General features: G+C 48.2%; 1 protein-coding gene across 1 annotated transcript; it reads left to right on the top strand.

Annotated features, from left to right (window-relative positions):
• Positions 1–560: 560 nt before the first annotated feature.
• On the top strand, positions 561–18,364 carry NR2E1 (nuclear receptor subfamily 2 group E member 1). The gene is made up of 9 exons (XM_050316352.1): positions 561–1,237; positions 6,241–6,386; positions 7,109–7,196; positions 7,469–7,704; positions 9,015–9,161; positions 13,883–13,979; positions 14,365–14,514; positions 14,784–14,889; positions 17,456–18,364. The coding sequence occupies exons 1-9, from the start codon at positions 1,213–1,215 to the stop codon at positions 17,616–17,618; spliced, it is 1,158 nt and encodes a 385-aa protein (XP_050172309.1). The 5' UTR covers positions 561–1,212; the 3' UTR covers positions 17,619–18,364.
• Positions 18,365–20,788: the final 2,424 nt, after the last annotated feature.

Genomic DNA, 20,788 nt, shown 5'->3' with positions numbered 1-20,788 from the left:
TGCCCGGCGGGGAGGCTGCAGGCTCGGCCCGGCCCGGCCCGGCCCGGCTCGCAGTCCCGGCCCGCTCCCCGCCCGGCCCCGCCGAGAGCCAGCACGGCCGTGCCCGGGCCGGGGCAAGGGCAAGGGCAGGGGCGAGCCACAGGCGGGCCCCACCTCAGCACGAGAAAAAGCGAAAGAAACGGGATCTTGATCCCTTCTTTCTGCTTTCCCTTTTGTCTCCTCTTTTTTCCTTTTTTTTTTTTTTTTTTTTTTTTTTTTTTCTGGGGGGGGATGTCCTTTTTTATGACAGTGAGGGCACAAGGCGAGTGAGGAGGCGGAATCGTCTCGGCAGCCGCTGCATTTTGTGTGGAAGCCGCTCGGGGGTTCATTAATATCATTAGCATTTAACCCCCTCCCTGCCCCCTCCCCTTCCCAGCGCGGGGTGACGTCACGCGGCGGCAGGAGTTGGGGGGAAAGCGAGGGAAGCTCAGTGGGCAAGGGGCGTCCCTCTCCCCTCCCCGCCGCTGCCTGTCACAGCCTCTCTGCCGATATTATAGGGGCTGAAGCCTGGAGCTCAAAGCGCGAAGTCAGCCAGTGTAATGAACTTCTGGAAACCTTTCCCTTTTTATACCATTCAGTTTCTGAGAGGCAGAGACTGCCTCCTCTGACGCCTTTTCCCCCCTTCCATTATTTTTCCAGGCTCTGATCTCCCTGCTCGTTGCACCGAGGCGCTCGGCGCAGAGCCCCGCTCCCCATCCTACCTTCTCTTTCGCCTCATTGTTGTCCTGGCTGCTGTGGCTCTCGCTTGCCTTCCAGGAGCGCGGTGGCGAGAACAGTCGCACCCCCTGCACCCTCCCGGGGTCCCGAGAGCATCTGCTCGCAGGGGGGCAGCGAGCGGCCGCCGACTTTGGGTCACTTCGTTGCTATTTTTCCTTGCCTTATTTTCGGCTTTCCTCCTTTTTTTTTTTTTTTTTTTTTCATATTACTCCACTTTTCTTTTTTTTTTTTTTCTCCCCTTGCCGCGTCCCCGCAGCGTGTCCCCGTCCCTCGGGAGGACATTGCTGGGGAGCGGGGCCCCGGCGAGGATGTGCCGGCCCCCGCGGCGGAGCCAGCAGTGAGCGCCCAAGGGAGGCACCTGCCCCGCGGAGGAGGGGGCGCTCCGGGGGGGCCGCACCGCCTCGCCCCGGCGCCGACACTTCACCCCGAGTTTAACGACTCCCGGGGGCTTCGAGCATGAGCAAGCCGGCGGGATCAACAAGTGGGTAATAACGCGGTGGAGACTTCGAGCAGCCTTTCCGAGCCCGGCTGCAACCTGGCCTGGGGGGCGGGAGGTGGAGGGGAGGGAAATGAAGGGGAGGGGGGGTTGTGGCTTGGGTTTGCATACCCCCCCCTTCCCCTCCGCCACCCCCGCCCAATTGAAAAAGAAGTGTATATTTCCAACCGGAATGGCAACGAATATATAGGCTCGGTGTTGCCCCGATGGAGTTTGGGCCCGGGGTTTTACAAAAAGTCGCTTTTCAGCTGCATGCCCTGGCCTTCCGCGCCGGGAACCGGGGCAGAAGCCGGTGGGCAGCGAGCCCCGGGGCAGGCGGCTCTGCCGGCGGCGGGGAGGGGGCTGGTCCCGCCGGGGCTCGGGCGGCTGTGTGCGGGTCTCCGGTACTGGGGCGGAAGAATGAAGGTTTGAGTTTAAATGGCATTACGGCGTTGAAACGTGCTGCTTTTCTCACGGACTTTATGCAACCTTCTGCGACATAATAATTTCTTTTTAAGAGTTTGAAACTCCGGTCACTCAGTTACACGGAATCGCGTAAGCAACTCAGTTGAAGGAGGATTTAAATGCAATACTTTGCACACCATTCCCAGTTACAACAAATAATCCTGCAACGAGGAAAGCAGAAACAACTTAAAAGTCACATTTTCCTTAATCCTAAATCCATGCACCTCATAACTGGAGAATTTAAAGCATGACTAACCGCTCTTACAGAATGGCTCAATCCGTATAATCCCAATGGGACTTTCGGAGTTCGTAATATGGATGGAGTCAGTAACAAAGGGGGGGAAAAATACCCAATCCAATTTAATGTCTGACAAGTGATGGATCGGACAGCTATTTCCTCTGCGCTCCGACGGGCTCCCGGGGTTGCGGAGCACCGGAAAAAGGGAGTCAGAGCCGTGAGGAACCCGCCGCGGTACCTGCCACCGGCCGGCCCCGGCCAGCCCTGCGGCCTTCTCCTCGCCGCTGCCCTCCATTATTTTGACCCGGGTCCGCCCTTTGTCCGCGGGGGCCGGGAAGCCGGGAAGGAGGGAGGGGGGCGCGGCAGGCCCGGGGGACAGCCGGGGCCGCGGCGCGGAGGTCGCGCGTGGAGGAGGCTGGCGGCGCGGAGCCCCCGGCGCTGAGGCCGAGCTGCCGCCCGCCTCGGCGTGGGTTAGTTTTATTTCTTCCTCCTCGGGGCTGAGTGCGGCACCTTTCCGAGCCAGCCGCCCGAGGGGAAAAAAAAAAAAATGTATTCGAGGTGCTAAGGGGCTAACTGGGGTAGAGGAGGGGGAGCAGGGGCGAAAAACCTGCGGTGGCCTGAGGCTGGTTCCGCCGGCTGCTCTGCCCAGGCTGCTCGGGAAGTGCGAGGCAGTCGGAGCGGGATCGGGCCCGTGGGCAGCCGCACTGGGACGTTGTCGGGGCTCCTGGCAGCTTTCTGAGTGCTGGGGAAGGGGCAGGAAGGACCGGTGAGCCTCGTCCCCAAAAGACGCCGGAGCTTCTGCCGGAGACATTTTGCGGAGGAGAAAACCCGCCAGGCTGGTCCGCGCCTCCGGCCGCACGGCGCTGGGCGACCCTGGGCCACCGCCGCCGCTTACACCGCTTGATGACCCCCTGACCTTGAGGACCTCCCTAAAGGGACCCCCAGGCCCGACTCGGCCAAACCCCACGGGGACGGGCACGCGCGTGGTCTTGCCCAGGGCCCCGGGACCCGAGTGCAGCCACACTCGGCAGCGCATGCAAGCTGTCCCGGGGCCTGGGCGCTTATCCTGGAGGTCCTGGGGGGCTCCCGGGCAAGGGGGCTGCGTCCTGGCTTTTCTGCCCGCCGGTGGGCGCCTGGCTATGTCTGCTGCGATGTCAGCCTGGGTGGTAACAAGACCCCATCCCGCCGTCCCCCGAGCCCAGACTAACTTCTTTCAACAGCCTCTGATGGTAATTACAGTAATCGGGGCTGCCATATATCCTTTAAGCAATTATGACACAAAAAAAAGCCCCCAAGGACCCCCTGTCGTGGGATGTTCAAAACGGTTTCCCCGCTGAACAGAAATCCCATTTTCTTAGCGCTAAAACTTCTGAGACGAAGCGGTACCTCGGGGAACCGGAGCGCTTTTAAACAGAGTTAATCAGTTATCGCATGACCCCGTGTCAAGCTTACATTTTTCTCCTCCCACCCCCCGCCCTGCCTCTTACCCGTCTACTTATTTCATATTTTTCCCTGCACGAAAGTTTTCTCATAACAGCCCCTGCGGGGCAGAGATTTGGGTTTTTGGTGGGGAGGGGGGTGGGGGAGGAGCAGAGCGCGGCCCGGGCTGCGGGCGGGCGGCGGGACGGAGCGGCCCCGCAGACGCGCGAAGCTGGGGGGCCCCAGCCGCTCCCTCCACCGAGTCCCCTCTGCCCGTCCTCAGCCTCGCCAAGGCCCACGGAGCTCAGCGGACCGGCTGCGCCGCTCCGGCAGCTGGAAACGTGTTTATGTGGGTTTGGCGAGGTGCTCCAGGCGCTCGGGTTTTATAGACCGAATACGTGGGCGTGTAAAAGGATATATGGAAAATATGTTTACATGCATGATGTGGATATGTACTTAGATAGTGAACAGGATTTTTTCAAAACTGCTCCCAAACACAAAATCCGTCTGGGAAAAACTATTTCTAAAAGTAACCCAAGTTTCTTCCCTCTCCACCGCACCACTTTAGCGCCGGCGGAGCCGAGCTGGCTGCCACGCACCGCAGGCCGGCCGGAGAAGCGGGGACAGCCGCGGCTGTCCTGTGCCCCGGCGGGGACGGCGGTCCCACGGCGGGCCCGGGTGGGCGGCCTAGGCTGGGGACGGCTGCCAAGGGAAGAGGAGCGGAGCGGGGTCCTGGCGCCGGGAGCGGGGTGGACCAGGGTGCACGGGGGCAGCGCGGCAGTGCCGGGCTCCGCACCGGGATGCACCAGCGCTGCACGTATTGCTCCAGTGTCTCTCCCCCCACCCCCAGCCTGCCCCTCCTCCTCCTCCTCCTCCTTTGTGTGCGTGCGTGTGGACCCTCTCTCTCCCCGTGGATGCTAAGGACTGGAGAGGGAAGTCGAGCGCTTTCCCCCCGTTGGCATTGTGCGATATCCGAATTCCCATGCTACACTTTTTGACGGGTCACTGGTGCCCCAATAGGCAGGTGGCAAGGAGGGCTTGTAATTACACACTCCCAGAAACGGTGCCTTGGCCTCAGCCCTCCTCACGGGCGCCTACCTGCAGCTCCAAAGCCGCGGTTTGCTCGCAGGCAGTGGGTCGGGGGGGCATCCTTCAGCTGCGCTCCTTATTAATTGCGTAAAAGTTTTCTATTCTTTAACCTCTCTCCCTCCCTCCCACCTCCCCTCCCTCCGCCACCCCTCCCTCTCGCAGTCTCTAACCTAATCCCCGTCCCTCTCACCGTGTTGTGTATAGCAGCTGTCGGGTTTCATTTAGGGGAGAAGCTGGCAGCTTGTGCTCATTGGAGGCAGTCAAACGAGTTTCAATGGGCAAAATCATTAAGTTAACACTTTATCTAATGTCCCTATTGTCTGCCAGCAGGCATTGTCTTAGAGCCTTAGCACAGACATGTCTGAAAGTATCTCGGACTCCTAAATTCTCTAGGGAGCGAGAGGAGCCCCTGCGGCCTGTTTCCATTGCCCTCTCCCGCCCCCCAGCAGCGCTCCGCACCGCTCCGCACGCTGCCGCTTTTCCCCCTCCAGCCTTCATCCTCAACCGCCATAGCCCGGGCTCTCCCCGAACTACTTCCAAACAAAGATAGTGCTCTCGAGAGCTCTTCATTAGAGTTTGGAGACCAAGGTTTCGGTGAGGGGACTGAATTTCCAGCTTAAGTTCTGGTAGGAGAGAAGAAGACTGTTTGATGCAAAGGGAAAGAGAAAAGAGAAGAGAAGAGAAGAGAAGAGAAGAGAAGAGAAGAGAAGAGAAGAGAAGAGAAGAGAAGAGAAGAGAAGAGAAGAGAAGAGAAGAGAAGAGAAGAAGAGAAGAGAAGAGAAGAGAAGAGAAGAGAAGAGAAGAGAAGAGAGAAGAATAAAAAAAAGAAAAAGAGAAGAAAAAGAAAAAGAAGAAAAATAAAAGAATAAATAAAAAGAATAAAAAGAAGGAAAATAAAATAATAAAGAAAAATAAAATAATAAAGAAAAAGAAAAGAATAAAGAAAAAGAAAAGAATAAAGAAAAAGAAGAAGGCAAAAAAAATATAAAGCAAAAGAAAAAAAAGATAGAAGGAGAAGAAATAAGCCATAGAAAAGGCAGAAGCCGAGCGAGGTTTTGGCGGGTTTCTTGAACCGGGCTGCGATAGTCTCTCTAAGAGGTTTTACATCCCCCTCAGAGCATTTGCAATTCTAGTCAAAACCGGTGCGAAAGCAGCGCCCGGTGGAGCGGGGGCTGCGGGAGAGGCGGAGCGGAGCGGAGGGGCGCTGCCCGCCCTGCAGACTCGCACCCAAGCTCGCCCGCAGACTCCTCCGCTCACAAAAACGAGGTGGAAAGTTTTGGTGCAGGTTTTGAGGTGAAGAAAATGGCACTCCTTCTCTGCAGCAGAAACCAACCCCCTTTCGCCGGGGTTGCTAGCGGGGAGAGGAGATTACTTGGCTTCCCGGTCATTTTATTTTGTTTTTGTTTAATTCTGTCCCTCGGTCTCCTGACTGCTCTCCTGCCCAGGGAAAGTGCCGGCCTCTGTTTGCCGAGCGCCAGAAAGAGAGGGAAACATTCCCCTAGAACCCCCGCAATTCCCTCCCCGCCCCCCTCATCCTCACTTCTAGCGGGCAAGCCTGCTGCTCCCGCTGCTGTCATCTTCCCTTCCAAAATGGGTCTTGGCGATTATAGAAGATCCAAATAAACGTAGTGGGGCATGAATAATGCTCATTGTAGAAAACTGACACTTGCTCAAGGAAAAGAAAGTTGGCTATAAAATCACTTCGTTATTTGCTTGTACTGCGGCTCTGGGGCTAATCCCTTCGGAGGTCAGATTGCTGAGCACTCTCTCTTTCCCTCTTTCCCTTCTCTGCTTTCAGGTCGCATCTTAGACATCCCTTGCAAAGTGTGTGGGGACCGCAGCTCCGGGAAGCACTATGGAGTGTACGCCTGCGATGGGTGCTCGGGATTTTTCAAGCGGAGCATCAGGAGGAATAGGACCTATGTTTGCAAATCAGGAAATCAGGTACCAGCCTCAGAGCATTCCCCTCACCGCCTGCACCCATTACCCTGCATTTTCCCAGGGGTCCGTATTGCCCTCCTTTTGCCAACAGAGACACCCGCAGCAGCAAGGTGCAGCAGCCATGCAACCTCACCCTCCCTTCCCAGGGGTTGTCGGACCGAGGCCGGGCTCTGCGTGTCCCAGCCCGCCTGTCCCTGGCACGCCCCCCCGCCCCAGACCACCGGAGAGGCCGGGGGGATGCGCAGGGAGGTGGAGGGATGCGGGCGGGGGGAGGGTGTAGCCAGCACACCGCCTCGTTACGAGGGGACAGAGAGGGGCAACCTTCAGTAAGCCTCAATACGTGGCCGAGAGATGGACAACCATCGGTTTACATGCCGGCGTGTCGCGCCCGCGCCTGGCCGGAGGCATCTCTGCTTTTCGCCTTCCCGCTCCGGCCGCGCTCCTTTCCACCCACGGACCGTCCCCACGGGGACGTGGGGCTGGGAACGCGGAGTGGGGCTCGGGTCACCGGGGCGCCCCGAGGGGGCGGCACCGCCGTCGCTGTCTCGGGTGCTGAAGGCGGCCCGGCCCGCCCTATCCTGGGGCCGAGCGCCCGGCCCGGCCCGGCCCGGCCCGACGCACCCAGGGGCGGCCCCTCCGTGCCCCCCGCCGCCGCGGGGAGGGTGTCGGGGGCTGGCGGGGTGGGCGCGCTGCTGCCCCCGGCCCGACGGCTGGCTGTGTTGCAGGGAGGCTGTCCGGTGGACAAGACGCACAGGAACCAGTGCCGAGCCTGCCGGCTGAAGAAGTGCTTGGAGGTCAACATGAACAAAGATGGTACCTGCTCCCCCTCTCCCGGGGCCGGGGTGGCAGGGCAGCAGGACGGAGCTGCTCTGAACCATGGAGCATTATGTCATTCCGGTGTTTCCTTGCCCTGGTCCCTAATAACCCCCCGATCCTGTGGCAGCCTTGGACATTTCTCCCCAGACATCTCTTGGGCAGGGGGCACGAGAAAATTGCAGGGAGGGAGGGAAGCCCAGCCGAGCAGTGCAGGGTACCCAGTGTGGAACCCCCTGGTGACTCCCTCGTCTCTCCTTGGTGCCCCACAGCGGTGCAGCACGAGCGGGGCCCCCGGACGTCGACAATAAGGAAGCAGGTGGCCCTCTACTTCCGCGGGCACAAGGAAGAGAGCGGCGGCACCCCACACTTCCCCACCGCTGCCCTGCCAGCACCCGCCTTCTTCACTGCCGTCTCTCAGCTGGAGCCCCACGGCCTGGAGCTGGCCACCGTCACTGGCACCCCGGAGAGACAGGCTCTGGTGGGACTGGCACAGCCCACCCCAAAGGTCAGCCACTGCCCCGGCCCCCAGCGGGCCTGCAGACCAGGGTGCCTGCAACCTGTCAGCTCCTTCCTGCCTCTGGGATAGACATGGCAAAGAGCAAGGCTTGAGGCTTTGAGGGTTGCGGTGGGGACTTCTGTTATACCCCTAAGAGCCCTGAAGATATGAGGTGCACGGGATGAGAGGCCCTCTGCAGAAGGGGTGAGCAGCAGCACTGACTGATAACCTGCTCCATACAAACCCTGTCTCTCCTAGACTTTTACACCTTCATGGCTGCAGAAGTGCTACTCCTGCCTGGAGCCCTTCCACAAGTCAGTTTTAAACAAATTGTTTCACAAGGCATGCAATCATTGAGTTTTCTTTCAGCAAAATGCCCATCTCCATGGTGGTATAGTCCAGAAAGTACTATGTGTACTTACTAAAGCCTGTAGCTTGTCCACATAGACACAAAAACCAAACTTAGCTCAGCTGGCTCTGTACTTCTTGGTTGTGACATTTCCTAAGCAGACCAGTGGAAGCACTACTGTGGCCTCAACTGCACAGGAATTAGCTGTGAGGTGATGTTTTTCATTAGCCCATTTGCAATGGTATTTTGAATATTCACTGCATCCAGAAAATCACAGAAGAGACTGATTAAATAGTTCTGCATTTTCAGAGTTGGTAGCTTGGCAGAGGCCATCATGAATGTGGTCACAATATATAGTTTTACATGGTAATTTTGGAAAATACAGAATCAGATATTATTTGGCAAGAAAATGTAGCACACACTTGAAAACATAACTCCATTCCAACCCGACACAGCCTTTGGATAGTGATGTTTAGCTCTACTCATTTACTTACAACCTGTTGCAGTCAGGGAGCAAGTTGAAGGTTAAGGCTAAGTGAGTGCTTACTGCTTTGCTGAGCAGGGTTGGAATGCTAAATCAGCTTCTGAAGCAAGGTTTCAAACCACAAATTCCTAATCAAATTTGTATTCTTCTAACTCTGCTATCAGAGATGTGCGATTGTGTAACCGAGTAAAGGATGACACTTTGTTTTGATACTTCCCCCCTCCCCCCCCGGGTAATAATTTCATTCTCCCTTCAGCCTTTTCCTCCAAACTGTTTCTGCAGTACAGCTCATCCACGCGGATAAGCAGCAGGGAGCAGTTTGGAGTGAGCCCACTGCAAGCAATGCCCTCTGCTTGCAGAACAGGAGAGTGCACACTCTGTATTGGGCATGAGCATGATGCACAGAATGGCAGCTGTAGGGGAGAGGAAGATGAGGCTGCCTTGGTGACACTGTATGAAGTTGCTTTATTTTCTTTTTGACATTAGTACCCACATGAAGTCAACGGTACCCCTATGTACCTCTATGAAGTGGCCACTGAATCCGTCTGCGAGTCAGCAGCCAGACTTCTGTTCATGAGCATCAAGTGGGCCAAGAGTGTCCCAGCCTTCTCCACCTTGTCCTTACAAGACCAGGTAAGGCACCTGCAGTGGGAGTGGCATCAGCCTGGTCTGCCTGTTAAAGGCTCAGGCCTCAGATAGGGTCCTGAACTTCCAGCCCTAGATTCAAAATCCGTAATGGACTTGGACTTCAGCAGTTCTGAAGTTCAGAGCAGAATTTAGGTCTGTCCCTGAAAACCAGGCAGTGATTTAGAAACTGCTCTCCTCCAACTTTTATTTCATGAAGCAAGTGAAAATCAAACAAACAAAAAAAAATCTAATATAAAGTGACTATTATGGGAGGACAAGGTCTAGAGGAGAAATCACCAGGCTGCAGACCAAGCTTAGCATGCCAAAACTCTTTTTCTACTTGTGGGACAACTCTTCCCTCCATAAAATAGGAAACAGCATTTTGCTATTTTGAGATGAGAAATGTTTATTAAAGTATATAGTCTCAGGATACCACTGAGGAGTTTCTGAAGACCATTTCTCCTCCTCCTACTCTACCACTTCCTCTATCTCCTCCTACCTTTGTCTTCTCCTCCTCCTCTCCTCTCAACTGTTTACACAGCCAACATTTTTTCCTTATTCACCTTGGCTTCAGTGAACTTACAATTACATCAATATGGTGGAAGCAGTATTTGACCAACCCCCAATATTTTCCCCCTTAATTAAAATCTTCCCTAATGTGTTTTGTTTTCCTCTATGACAATTTGCCTTTGCCTCGAGTAAATCATATGTGCACCATACAAGCTGAAGCAATTTCTTAATGACTTGATTCTTGATGAGGACTCAGTGTGCTTTGTATAATGCAAAAAAGTAATCATGCAATTATAAAATGGAAGGGTGGAAAACTACACAAAGCCCCAATCATAAAAGACACCTCATACTTTGATACGATTGAGCTAATTTACCAAAATGGTTACTAGAGAAATTGTGCCTTAGATGTTACACAGCAGTCTAGATGCTACATAGCAGTCATCAGGGGAACTAGTTTCTTTCCACAGATGCACGTTGCAAATGTTGCATGTGATATGCAGATATGTATTTTGAACTAAAAGAAAATAATTTCTTAGGAAGCCAATAGTGTTTTCTACCTAAAGGCAAATCATGGTGGTCACAATGTGATATAAGGCAAAGGTACATAAAAATGTTTCTTTTCTAGCACCAAACCCATGTTTTGAAATTCTTGTCTGGAAATTATACAAAGGGGAATGCTGCTCAGCTCCACTGCTATGCAGTGAGGATGAGGGGAGCGATGACACAGGGCCCAGGAGATCACACACGCTGTTAGGAAGATAACAATCCCAGTGTGGAATGCTGCTCTCTAATCTCATCTTCTGCTGGCACTACTCCTGTGGAGCACCGGCTCTGTCACACCAAGCAATCAAAGAAACAGGCTGAAATACCAGGAACAAGAAGCAGGTGTGCTGCTCCAGCCCCAGCCCCAGCCCCAGCACACAGGTGGAGACTGGGTCCATCTCTACACCAGTGAGGCATCTCTACACCTCCACAGCAGGCTCCCTAGGAAAAGGCTTTATTTGACATAATAGGGATGCATTTCCCTACTCATCTCTGTTAGCGTGCAAAGGAGAGGGCAGCAGGATTTGGGAGCAAGGGAAGTCTCCACTGCACATGAACAAGCAGGTCTCAAACAGCAAGGTCTGCTTATCTACCATAGATACCATAGTGCTCCTGTTAAATAACCCACTACCTCTTTCACTATCATATCAGAGACTAACATTAGTTAAAAACCCAGCCTTCCCTTAACATTACCCTGACTTGCTGTACCTCACTGCAAGCCAGCTTCCTCAAAACTCAGAGCTGCTCAGCTCTAATGCTTTGACTTGGGCCTCTTTCCGAATGATTCCCCTGACATATTTAGGAGAGCTGGAGAAGAAATAACTTATTTTAAATAATTTTATTTCATAAATAATCATACTGTTGATTTTTATAACAGTGCTACTGCATTATTTAATTTGACAATGGCACAGCTGTAAATGTCTGCATTTCTCTTTTTGTATCCCTGACATATGCCTGAGGAGACTCTAAAACCTTTTCCTGAGTTTTGGGGGATTTTTTGTGCTCTTCTAAAAAAAGGCAAGTGCACTGTGATTTCGGGACTCTGAGATGGTTTCATCTCGAAGGCAAGGAAATAGATAAAAATTAATTTGCTGATAAAACACAAGTCTGAGGATTGCTGAGTCACTTACCCTTGGTAAAACAGAGGGTGCATCCCTTCCTTAGATCCATACAGATAAATCCATCATGAACTGGAAGCCACACAAAGAAAAAACCACCATACTTCTAGTTCTGCTAGCCTGCACACCTGCCCATTTTGTCTGTGAGACAGGTTGGCCCAATGCACGTCACCAACAAAATGTCACTCTAAAGATGGGGTTGATTAAGAAGCAAAACCCAGTCCTTCAGAAAGCCCAGTATTTGTTGCTTCTTTGAAGAAGGAGGGCTGAGTATGACTTCAGCATGAATTATTTTAATTAGTGGTTTTACAGACATATGCATAGGCATGAAGAAAGCTTCAGCTATTGGAATAGTCTCTTATTTCTAAAGTCTTCTGACTTTAAAGAGTTAGTGAAAGAACATATGAAATTGATGAAATTGATATCTTCCAGGAACCACCATTCATTACCATTGTATCTGCATGAATGAATGACAAAAAGTTTTACAAACGCAAATGAAAGGCTGGCGATCATTTCCTGTGTCATACAGAAACCTGCCCATCCATCAGGCAGGATTATCCAAAGGAGGGGCTGGGTTCACAGGTTGCAGTGGTTAGGAGAGACTTAAGAGCATCTTCATCTGCTCTCAGAACAGAGCAGAGATGGGCACTACACTCTAGACAAAGCACCCCCTCCCCTACATTTCATAGAACTAATATGGGTAGTTTTCTACATTGTGAAATACAATGTAAGTATTTCAAACAATAACTGTGTGCAGTGACAGAAATACAGTCCTGTCACAATTTCCTTAGGTTATGTAGAAGTCCTGCAAAGCATATAGCATAAAAAGGCACAAAATAGACATAACCCTACAGTGACATTTTAGAGCAGAGATTCTGAGAGGTCTTCATCCCATTCGGATCAGAACGGGGGGTTAAAACTTGTAATCTCAGAATCACAGAATGGGTCAGGCTGCGAGGTACCACAGTGCGTCACCTGGTCCAACCTTCTTGCTCAAGCAGGGACAACATGGCACAGGATTGGGTCCAGATGGTTCTTGAGCATCTCCAGTGAGGGCAACTCCACAGGCTCTCTGAGCAACCTGTTCAATGCTCAGTCATCCACACAATAAAGTTCTTCCTCATAGTCAGGTGAAACTTCCTGTGCACCGGTTTCTGTCTGTTACCTCTTGTCCTATTAGTTGGCAACAAATAACACTGCCCTGAACAGCAATACTGTTAAGAACTCACACATTGATGAAGAATTAATTTTTATTGATGCTTTCTGTATCAGCTATTACTTTCACATATCTGATTCCAAGGAAATAATCATTAATTTGGTAGAACATCTTTTTACTTTGCTCTTCTTTACAGACTTTTTATAGACTTAAAATACCCTCCTTCCTATTTTCCTAAAAAGCTAAGCTGCTGAAACTTTCAGGAACATTAATTTTTGTAGGTTTTGGGGGGTTGTTTTGGTTTGGTTTGTTGGTTTTTTTGCTGCACGAGTTTTGGAAAATCTGTTTTCACTGCAGGGAGCTGCTAGAAGATACCTCCCTACTCCATTCCAGTTCTCACCCCTCCAAGTCTCTCTATTGTGAGGCACAAGGTCCCAGCAATGTGTATGCACCACAACATGCCTTTTAGGCCATGAAGTTCAGCTGAACTGAGTGTCCTCCAAATGCCTCTTAAGAGTTGGTCTGGGCTAACAGTCCTAGATGCCCTCAAAAATAAAAATGCCTGGCTTTGCCAGTCTGCATTTCCAGAAGTCTTTTATCCTCCTCAGATGCACCACTGACTCTTCATGGAAATCAAAAGCATTGCCTTCAAACAGAGAAAAACACATCCTCTATCCAGCCACACAGCATGCAAAAATGGCAGAGAACCAGCAATGCTGTCAGTGTAGGTGCTTGGATTTTCACATCTCTGAAAGGCAACAGCTCTTAGTGCCTGGAATTTCTGAGTGATTTTAAGCAAAAAAAGTAGGAAAACAGGTGGCACTGAGAAACAATATGTGTGTCCAGATGCTGTGCCTGACAGAGCTAAAGACTCACTTAGTAAGGAAGGGGCTAAAAGATACATATGTGCCCTAAAGCAGTGTTCCCTACACTGATGCAGGATGTTGTCCAGGCTTTTCTTCACAAATTCTGCCTTCCCAGGGGAAAGGAGTGTAATCCCTAGAGAGCAAGAGGAAAGCACTCATCCAACCTGTCCTAGAACAGGTGTTCTGTGTGTGAGGGAGAGGAGCAGGGAGCCCACACCATGCTGAGAAACAAAGGCACAGTGTGTTCATGTTGTGAGCAAACTCTTGGGGAAGGAATTCTCACTCTCCTTTCTTCTCTTCCCTTTTGGTCCACAACATGGTGCACAGTGAGCCAACGCTTTAGTGTTTTTCCACAATGCATAGACTTATTTCTAGACACCTTCTCAAAAACCTAAGAGCTAATGAATGCTGTGGGGAAAATACCATGACAGGCATTTAAAGTAGTTTTTAAAATAACAGAAATTTACATATTTAAATTGTTTATAAATCTATAAATTATACACTATGTTATATTGTACATCTATTGTATGACAGCTGATGCTTTTGGAAGATGCTTGGAGAGAACTGTTTGTTCTAGGAATAGCACAATGGGCCATTCCAGTTGATGCTAACACTCTACTGGCTGTATCTGGTAAGAATTGCACAATTTAATGACTTTGTTACAAAAATTACCATAAAAATACATTACTGAAAAAAGAACAACATGTAAAGAATAACAAATTCCTACTGAACAATAGAGCATACCTGTCATTTATAAATCTATATTTAAATGCAAATAATGTTGTTTTGTTGTATTCATGACCGCTTGCATTGTCATTTAAATGCAAATTACTGTGTTTGTTATCATCCAAGAGAAGATTTTATATTAACTTTCATACAATATAGTCAGTTTACATGGAACCAGATAGACAAGTGTGACAATAGAGTGGATATTGATACAGAGGATTTTGTCAGAAATCAATATAAAATAAAGGAAATGCCTTTAATATTATTTATTTCATCTGTTTCTGTTTCAGGCATGAACGGTGACAATACAGATTCTCAGAAGCTGAATAAAATTATTTCAGAAATACAGGCTTTACAGGAGGTTGTGGCTAGATTTAGACAACTTCGGCTAGATGCTACTGAATTTGCCTGTCTTAAATGCATCGTCACTTTCAAAGCTGGTAAGCAGAAAGAAGCTCTTGCTCGTCTGGTCTGATAACTATGAGGTTGCTACTTTAGAGAAAAAAATTATGTTTTAAACCGCATACAGCTTTATATCACCCAACAGGTTTCCCAGTATTGAGTTCCAGTAGTCAGTGCTGCCTTTTGAAAGACTGACAGTGGAGTGCTAGGAAACTAATAGGAACATTTAATTTGCGTTGATAGCACTAGCTGAACTGTCTTGACCCACTCAAGAGTCAAGCTGAACTAGTAACTATCTGCTTTCCAGTGCCCACACACAGCGGTTCTGAACTGAGGAGTTTCCGAAATGCTGCTGCCATAGCAGCCCTTCAAGATGAAGCCCAGCTCACTCTGAACAGCTACATTCATACCAGGTGAGTGGTGTCTTCTCCCAATACTTCTGGCAGGTGTAGGGGTAAGATCCTACTCTCGCTGTACTGAAGGAGACATTTGCACTGACTGAAACGGAGACTGGGTTGTTACAGCAAGTATTCACTGGCTGTCAGCCTGCTGGCATTTGGCATTTCCTGGTGGAAGAGAACTATAGAAAATGTCAGAAAAGACCCTTCAAATCATCGAGTTCAATCATTAACTTAACACTGCCAAGTCCACCACTAAACCATGCCCCCAAGTGCCAGATTTATGTGTCTTTTAAATACCTTCAGGGACGGTGACTCCGCCACTTCCCTGGGCAGTCTATTCCAATGCTTGACAACCCTTTTGGGGAAGAAATTTTTCCTAATATTTAATCTAAACTTTCCCTGGTGCAACTTGAGGCTGTTTCCTCCGCTTGCTATTTGGGAGAAGAGACCAAAACCCAACTCACTACAACTTCCTTTCAGGTAGAGAGTGGTAAGGTCTCCCCTGAACCTCCTTTTCTTCAGACTGAACAACCCCAGCCCTCTCAGCTGCTGCTCAGAGGACTTGTGCTCTAGACCTTTCACCAGTTTTGTTGCCCTTCTTTGGGTATGCTCCAGCACTTCAATGTATTTAAACAAATGGAAAAGTGCTAAAAGGAGAGATCTTCTCCTGGGAAGTGATACCTGCTGTGGAAAACTTTGCAGTTCAGAGGGCTACATTCTCCTCTACACTTTATCCAATTAAATACCTCTAAAAGTGATGCTCAGAACTTCACATCTCAGACCAGGATGAGTGCTTTTTACCCATGATCTCCAATTCCCATATGATTTCCCCCACATTGCAGACACAGAAATCAGGACACGAATGGCTCTTCCAAGATGCTACCCTGTGTCTGTGCTCAGGTTGAAACAAAAAACCCAGAACTTGTGAATCCCACTGTTGTGCTGCAGCAGAGTGATGAGAATCATTGTCTGGGAAGAAAATATTCCCCCTTGTCTCATTCAGGACAAGTTCCACAGGATACAGAAATCTTAAAACCTGCTGTAAAAGCTGTAGCTGTCATTTCACAAAGTGTATGGGGATGAGCACAGAAAATGTGCAAAGGACAGCCCCACACTCTAGAACAGCTGGCTGGGAACAGATCAGTAGCCTCCTACTATGGACCACTTCAGAGTGGTGTGACAGGGGAGAAGCCTGAAGATGTTACCAAACATCTTCCGCAACATTGCCCTGGTTGGTTCAGGACTCCCAGGGAGTTGTCACAGGGCTTGTAAAGTCCACGTCTATGTCCTTTAGCTGCAGTGGAGGCCCATGAGACTAGAACAGTGGGAGATGGAGCCCTGAAAGAGAAACTTCTATACTACCTTTTCTTTCTGAAACTTTGATTTGCTGTCGTAACAGCTCTGTTGGGCAGAAGGCTACTCCATATCAGAGATTAGATGGCAGCAGTCTCTGAAGCACTTTAGTCTAAAGCCTGACTGGGGATGGGAGTATGCAAATTCCATCCAGTTATGGGTGCTTCAGAGCAAAAAGAATAACTGCTGCATAGCAACCTCTTCCTACTCTTAAGGAAGGCCTTTTCCAGGAAGATTGCTCCCTAGAGTCTGAGACAGGGCCTGTTGAAGAGACAAGCCAGGGACATACTCACTGTTTCCATTCCAGGCATGGCAATTTTTCTGCTGCATTTCCGTGTTGTTGGAAGTATCTAGCTACTGGGCTAAACGATATCTGTTGTAAAAGATAGCCTTTTACATGGGAAAATCTGCAGTGCACTGACAGGACTGTCACTTTGACTTCATTGGGAGAGGAGGGCTTTCAGCTTGCATTTCATCCTCAGGCTTGAATATACCTTCCTGCCAGTGAGTGTTACAGCAGTATCAGCCCTTTGACCTCAGTGGAGTCAACAGGATGCAAGGGAGGGCAGTCTGGAGGAGCAGTACATTTCTCCAAATGACCTACTCCTCCTTTTAGGGACACCACTGTAAGCAGAAGTTTGAGAATCGCTGGTGTAAAGTCAGCGTAAGCCCAGCTAGAATGCACATCCTATGTTGTGTTGGCTTTAAAACCTGGGAGAAAGGATGGAAAGTATCCTGTACACAAACACATTACCTGGGGATAAACGTAGCTTCTTTAACTAAAATTTTCTTTAAAAATGTCAACTGGCATTCAATACATATGTCAACCAAAAAGGGGTAGAGAGATTACCATGGCAATCCAGCTAGGTTTAAACTGCACTTTAAATGAGAGGGCAGTTATTACAGGACAAGCTCTTCCCTGAACTGCATTGAAAACAGAGTTGTTGTATGAGGGACACATCAGATCAAGTCTTTATATTGCTACTGCTCAAGGGGAATAAACAAAGGAGATAAACAAAACTCAGAAACTTTGTTCTATATTCTGCTAACTGCTATATAGAGAGACTTCCTTGGAATCAAATCTTCTTGCTCACCTGAGTACAAAACACAGGTAGCACCATCTCTACAGTTGATTGAATGTTGGTCCTTTTCTATGAAGTAAAATAGTTACTCTGAAAAAATACTTGAAAACTTCAATAACATTCTTTCTCTCTCCATTTCCCAGGTATCCCACACAACCCTGTCGTTTTGGGAAACTTTTATTGCTTTTACCAGCTTTACGTTCAATTAGTCCATCTACAATAGAAGAAGTGTTTTTCAAAAAGACCATTGGGAATGTACCAATTACAAGACTGCTTTCAGATATGTACAAATCCAGTGACATATAAATTACCTTAAAATAAACAATCAGGATGGACAGTTTGAGAAGAACTTTTATCTATGGAGAATAAGCCTCAACTAACAAAATCTACAGGAAGCATAAGCCTGGGAATGTTTAGCCCTTAAACTCATTGACAAAAAACACCCCAGTAGATATGATTCTGCTGCTCTGAACAGAGTGATTTAGATCATGGAGAGAATGCTTTGTTCTACAGAAAAAGTGAAAGTGGTTGGAATTTGGCTGCTATTCCTGTTACTACAGGATGGAGGCAATTCAGATGCCAGTCATAGTTAACAAAGACTCTGCTATTCTCTCATTTAACTGGCAGATCTGAGACAAAATGTGAAAGAAGGTACTTTAGTTTGTTCAGTATTTGGAACTGAGTGACCAAACTTGGCTTCTGTTGTAACACAAGATGCGGTGGCCTTCAGAATTGTTTTAAAAGTAGCCTATGTTGGGAAAATGTTTTTAATACGATAGGCAACATTTAAGACCAGGTTACCAAAACATTGCTTCTGCTATAATACATCATGAAGTGGCCTTCAGAACTGATTAAAAAGTAGCTTACGATGGCAGCTCCATTCTTCCTACAAAATGAACTGGTGATCTTTGACGCGGATGTCACAATTTGTTTGGCTAACATCTCAAAGACACAAGAGCTTTATACACATCCTCCCCGAACTTCCCTCCTTCTTCTTCCACACACACAGACATACATTCACACACACACACACACACACACACACACAAACACCTGAAGAGATACAAGTCAAGAAAGGAAGACTAAAACAGCAAAACCAAATACAATGGAGATGACCGCTTCAGTGACCTGCTGGCTGTCCCGTTGGCACAGTGCTGAAACCAAAGGCAACGGTGGCCAAACTCTTTGTCGATGAGATGTGTGGAGAAATGAAATGACTATAAAAAAAAAATCAATGGAAGGAATTTTATTTCAAAGAAATAAAGGTTGTTGACTGATACAATGCTAACAATTTCCAAAAGTCTCCAATGCCTTTTTAGAATACTCCAGGTTCTAATTTCGAAGCCTTGTTCACCTATACCCTCTCACACACAAAAACGTTATAAGCTGCTTATCTGATGTATGAAAAATGTAGGAAAAAAAACATTTAAAGATAGCTGCTGTACTTTTCAAAATTTGTTATTAGGAACTAGCACTGAGAAAGATCAGCACTTGGACTATCATAGAATGAGTAAAACTTTTCCTGTACAAAGTGGATTAACCGATTTGTGAAGTTAAAAAGTTGTACTCATTGTATTTACAAAGAATAAAAATATATTGAATTTAAATTACTTTCCAGTGTTCTTTTAATGCTAGTTCTTAATTAGCTTCTTCCACTGTATCCCACTTAGCAGGGAATAGAACTATTCTCTACTAAAATGGATTGCCTAAGATGCTGTGGACTCTCCATCAACAGAGGTTTGAAAAACAGGTTAGACAAACATCAAAGGAGTAGCTTAGGTGATCCTGACTTTTGAGATTCTGCATTGAACTATTCCCTGTAATCCAAATATACACTGGCTGCAATATTCCCTTCTCAAGGAGGTGACATATTCTTTTGCTAGGACACAACTAAGTGCATTGGAGATCTAATCCAGTATGTGCTTTCTGTTTCATGTTATTACAATTTTTAATATTCGCGAATTGCGCAGCTAACAAAGGATGATGAGTACAAAAGCACTGCTTCAATTAAAAAGATTGAGGTTTTATTAAGGTGCCCAATCGTGTAATCACACCAAAGAAAGAGGTAAGTAACTCCCAGTCAACAGAAAAGGTTGGCAGTAGAAGGGAAATATATTGTTCATATGGCAATGAGTGACTGAAGTCATGCATGCTAAAATGATGGGTAGAAATACATTGATGGCTCACTGATTTGCACTGTCAAGGAATATAGGTCATGAGTGCAATCCTAGCTCTGCTGACTTTCAAGCTCAAAATTCTCATATGTTTCAGTGGTCAAAGTTTTCATCCCAGCTCTCTTCCATTTGCACTCTGCTAGGTCTCACATTCTATCCTTTCCAAGACAACTGGACCAAGTACACAAGACAAGTCTTTGGATAAGTCCAGTGAGACAAGGCACAGACTACAGGACCTCAAGACATCTTCTATACAAACTAGCATGGAGCACTTGAGAATGTATTTACCACAGGGCACAGTACTTTCCTAGAAAGAAATCAACAAACACTTTATAAGTCATTTTTCCTGCACCTGTAATAGCTTTAAAACATTTTCTGCTCTCTATGATAAAAATAACCAGATAGGGTAGAAAAATCAACTGTAGTTCTCTACTCTGTGACAATTCAGTTTATGAGTTATAGAAGTTGAACTCAGTGGTGCACAGAACCCATCACAGAACATTAATTCCAATAAGATTCATGCTGCTGTCCCAGAGCAGCAATAAACGTGAACTGCAGTCCTGCTGCAAGGCAACGAGGCAACTGCGCTCTGCAGCGTGCTGTAGTCCCTACATCACCCAAGCTAGAGGACAAAATAGAGTGTACTGGTTCTCTTCCAGCTGCAAAACAGGCAGGACAATGGGAACAGACCCATATCTCACCCTCTTACCTGCAGAACTTAGCCCAGCTGCAGGGCAGACTCATGAGCTGGGAACGATGCCCAGATCCCCGTGGTTTAGGCACAGCTAATCTCAGACTATGTCTTGTTCCCACTACAGCAGATTGCACAGAAGCAGAACCAGTACACTACACTAGAATTAGGGTCTCTAGTTAGCTTTGAAGGACTTAAGGCCATGTAAGATCCCAGAGTCCTGCAATTCTCAGAAGCTAACGCCCCAAAGTCCTCACTTTGGAAATAAGAATACTTTGACATCAAGCATGCAGTTTTTCCCTCTTTGGCTTATTTTTTTTTCTTTTCATGGCAAATGATACAGACTGTGTTATCATATTTTAGGTATAAGATGGGGCATGTATCTTGATTTCTGAGAGAAGCACCCCTCAGAAAAGAATGTTTGAGAAGAGAAAAAGAATACCTTACTCTGTATATAAACCTACATAATGAAACTTCATATACATTTAACTCCTTTCCCCTTTTTCAAGAGTAATTCAACTTTTAAGTGCGATTCAAGAAGCACAGGGAATTTTAGAAATCATTTTACATTATCACAAACATCTTGAAAAGCTGGACATCCCTGGGCTGCA

Source organism: Myiozetetes cayanensis, unplaced genomic scaffold (genome assembly GCF_022539395.1).
Source record: "Myiozetetes cayanensis isolate MyiCay16 unplaced genomic scaffold, myiCay2020 scf2-11, whole genome shotgun sequence".
In the NCBI taxonomy this organism is placed as follows: domain Eukaryota; kingdom Metazoa; phylum Chordata; class Aves; order Passeriformes; family Tyrannidae; genus Myiozetetes; species Myiozetetes cayanensis.
The sequence above is the reverse complement of the archived record's forward strand: the minus strand, read 5'-3'. Positions and strand labels throughout refer to the sequence as shown.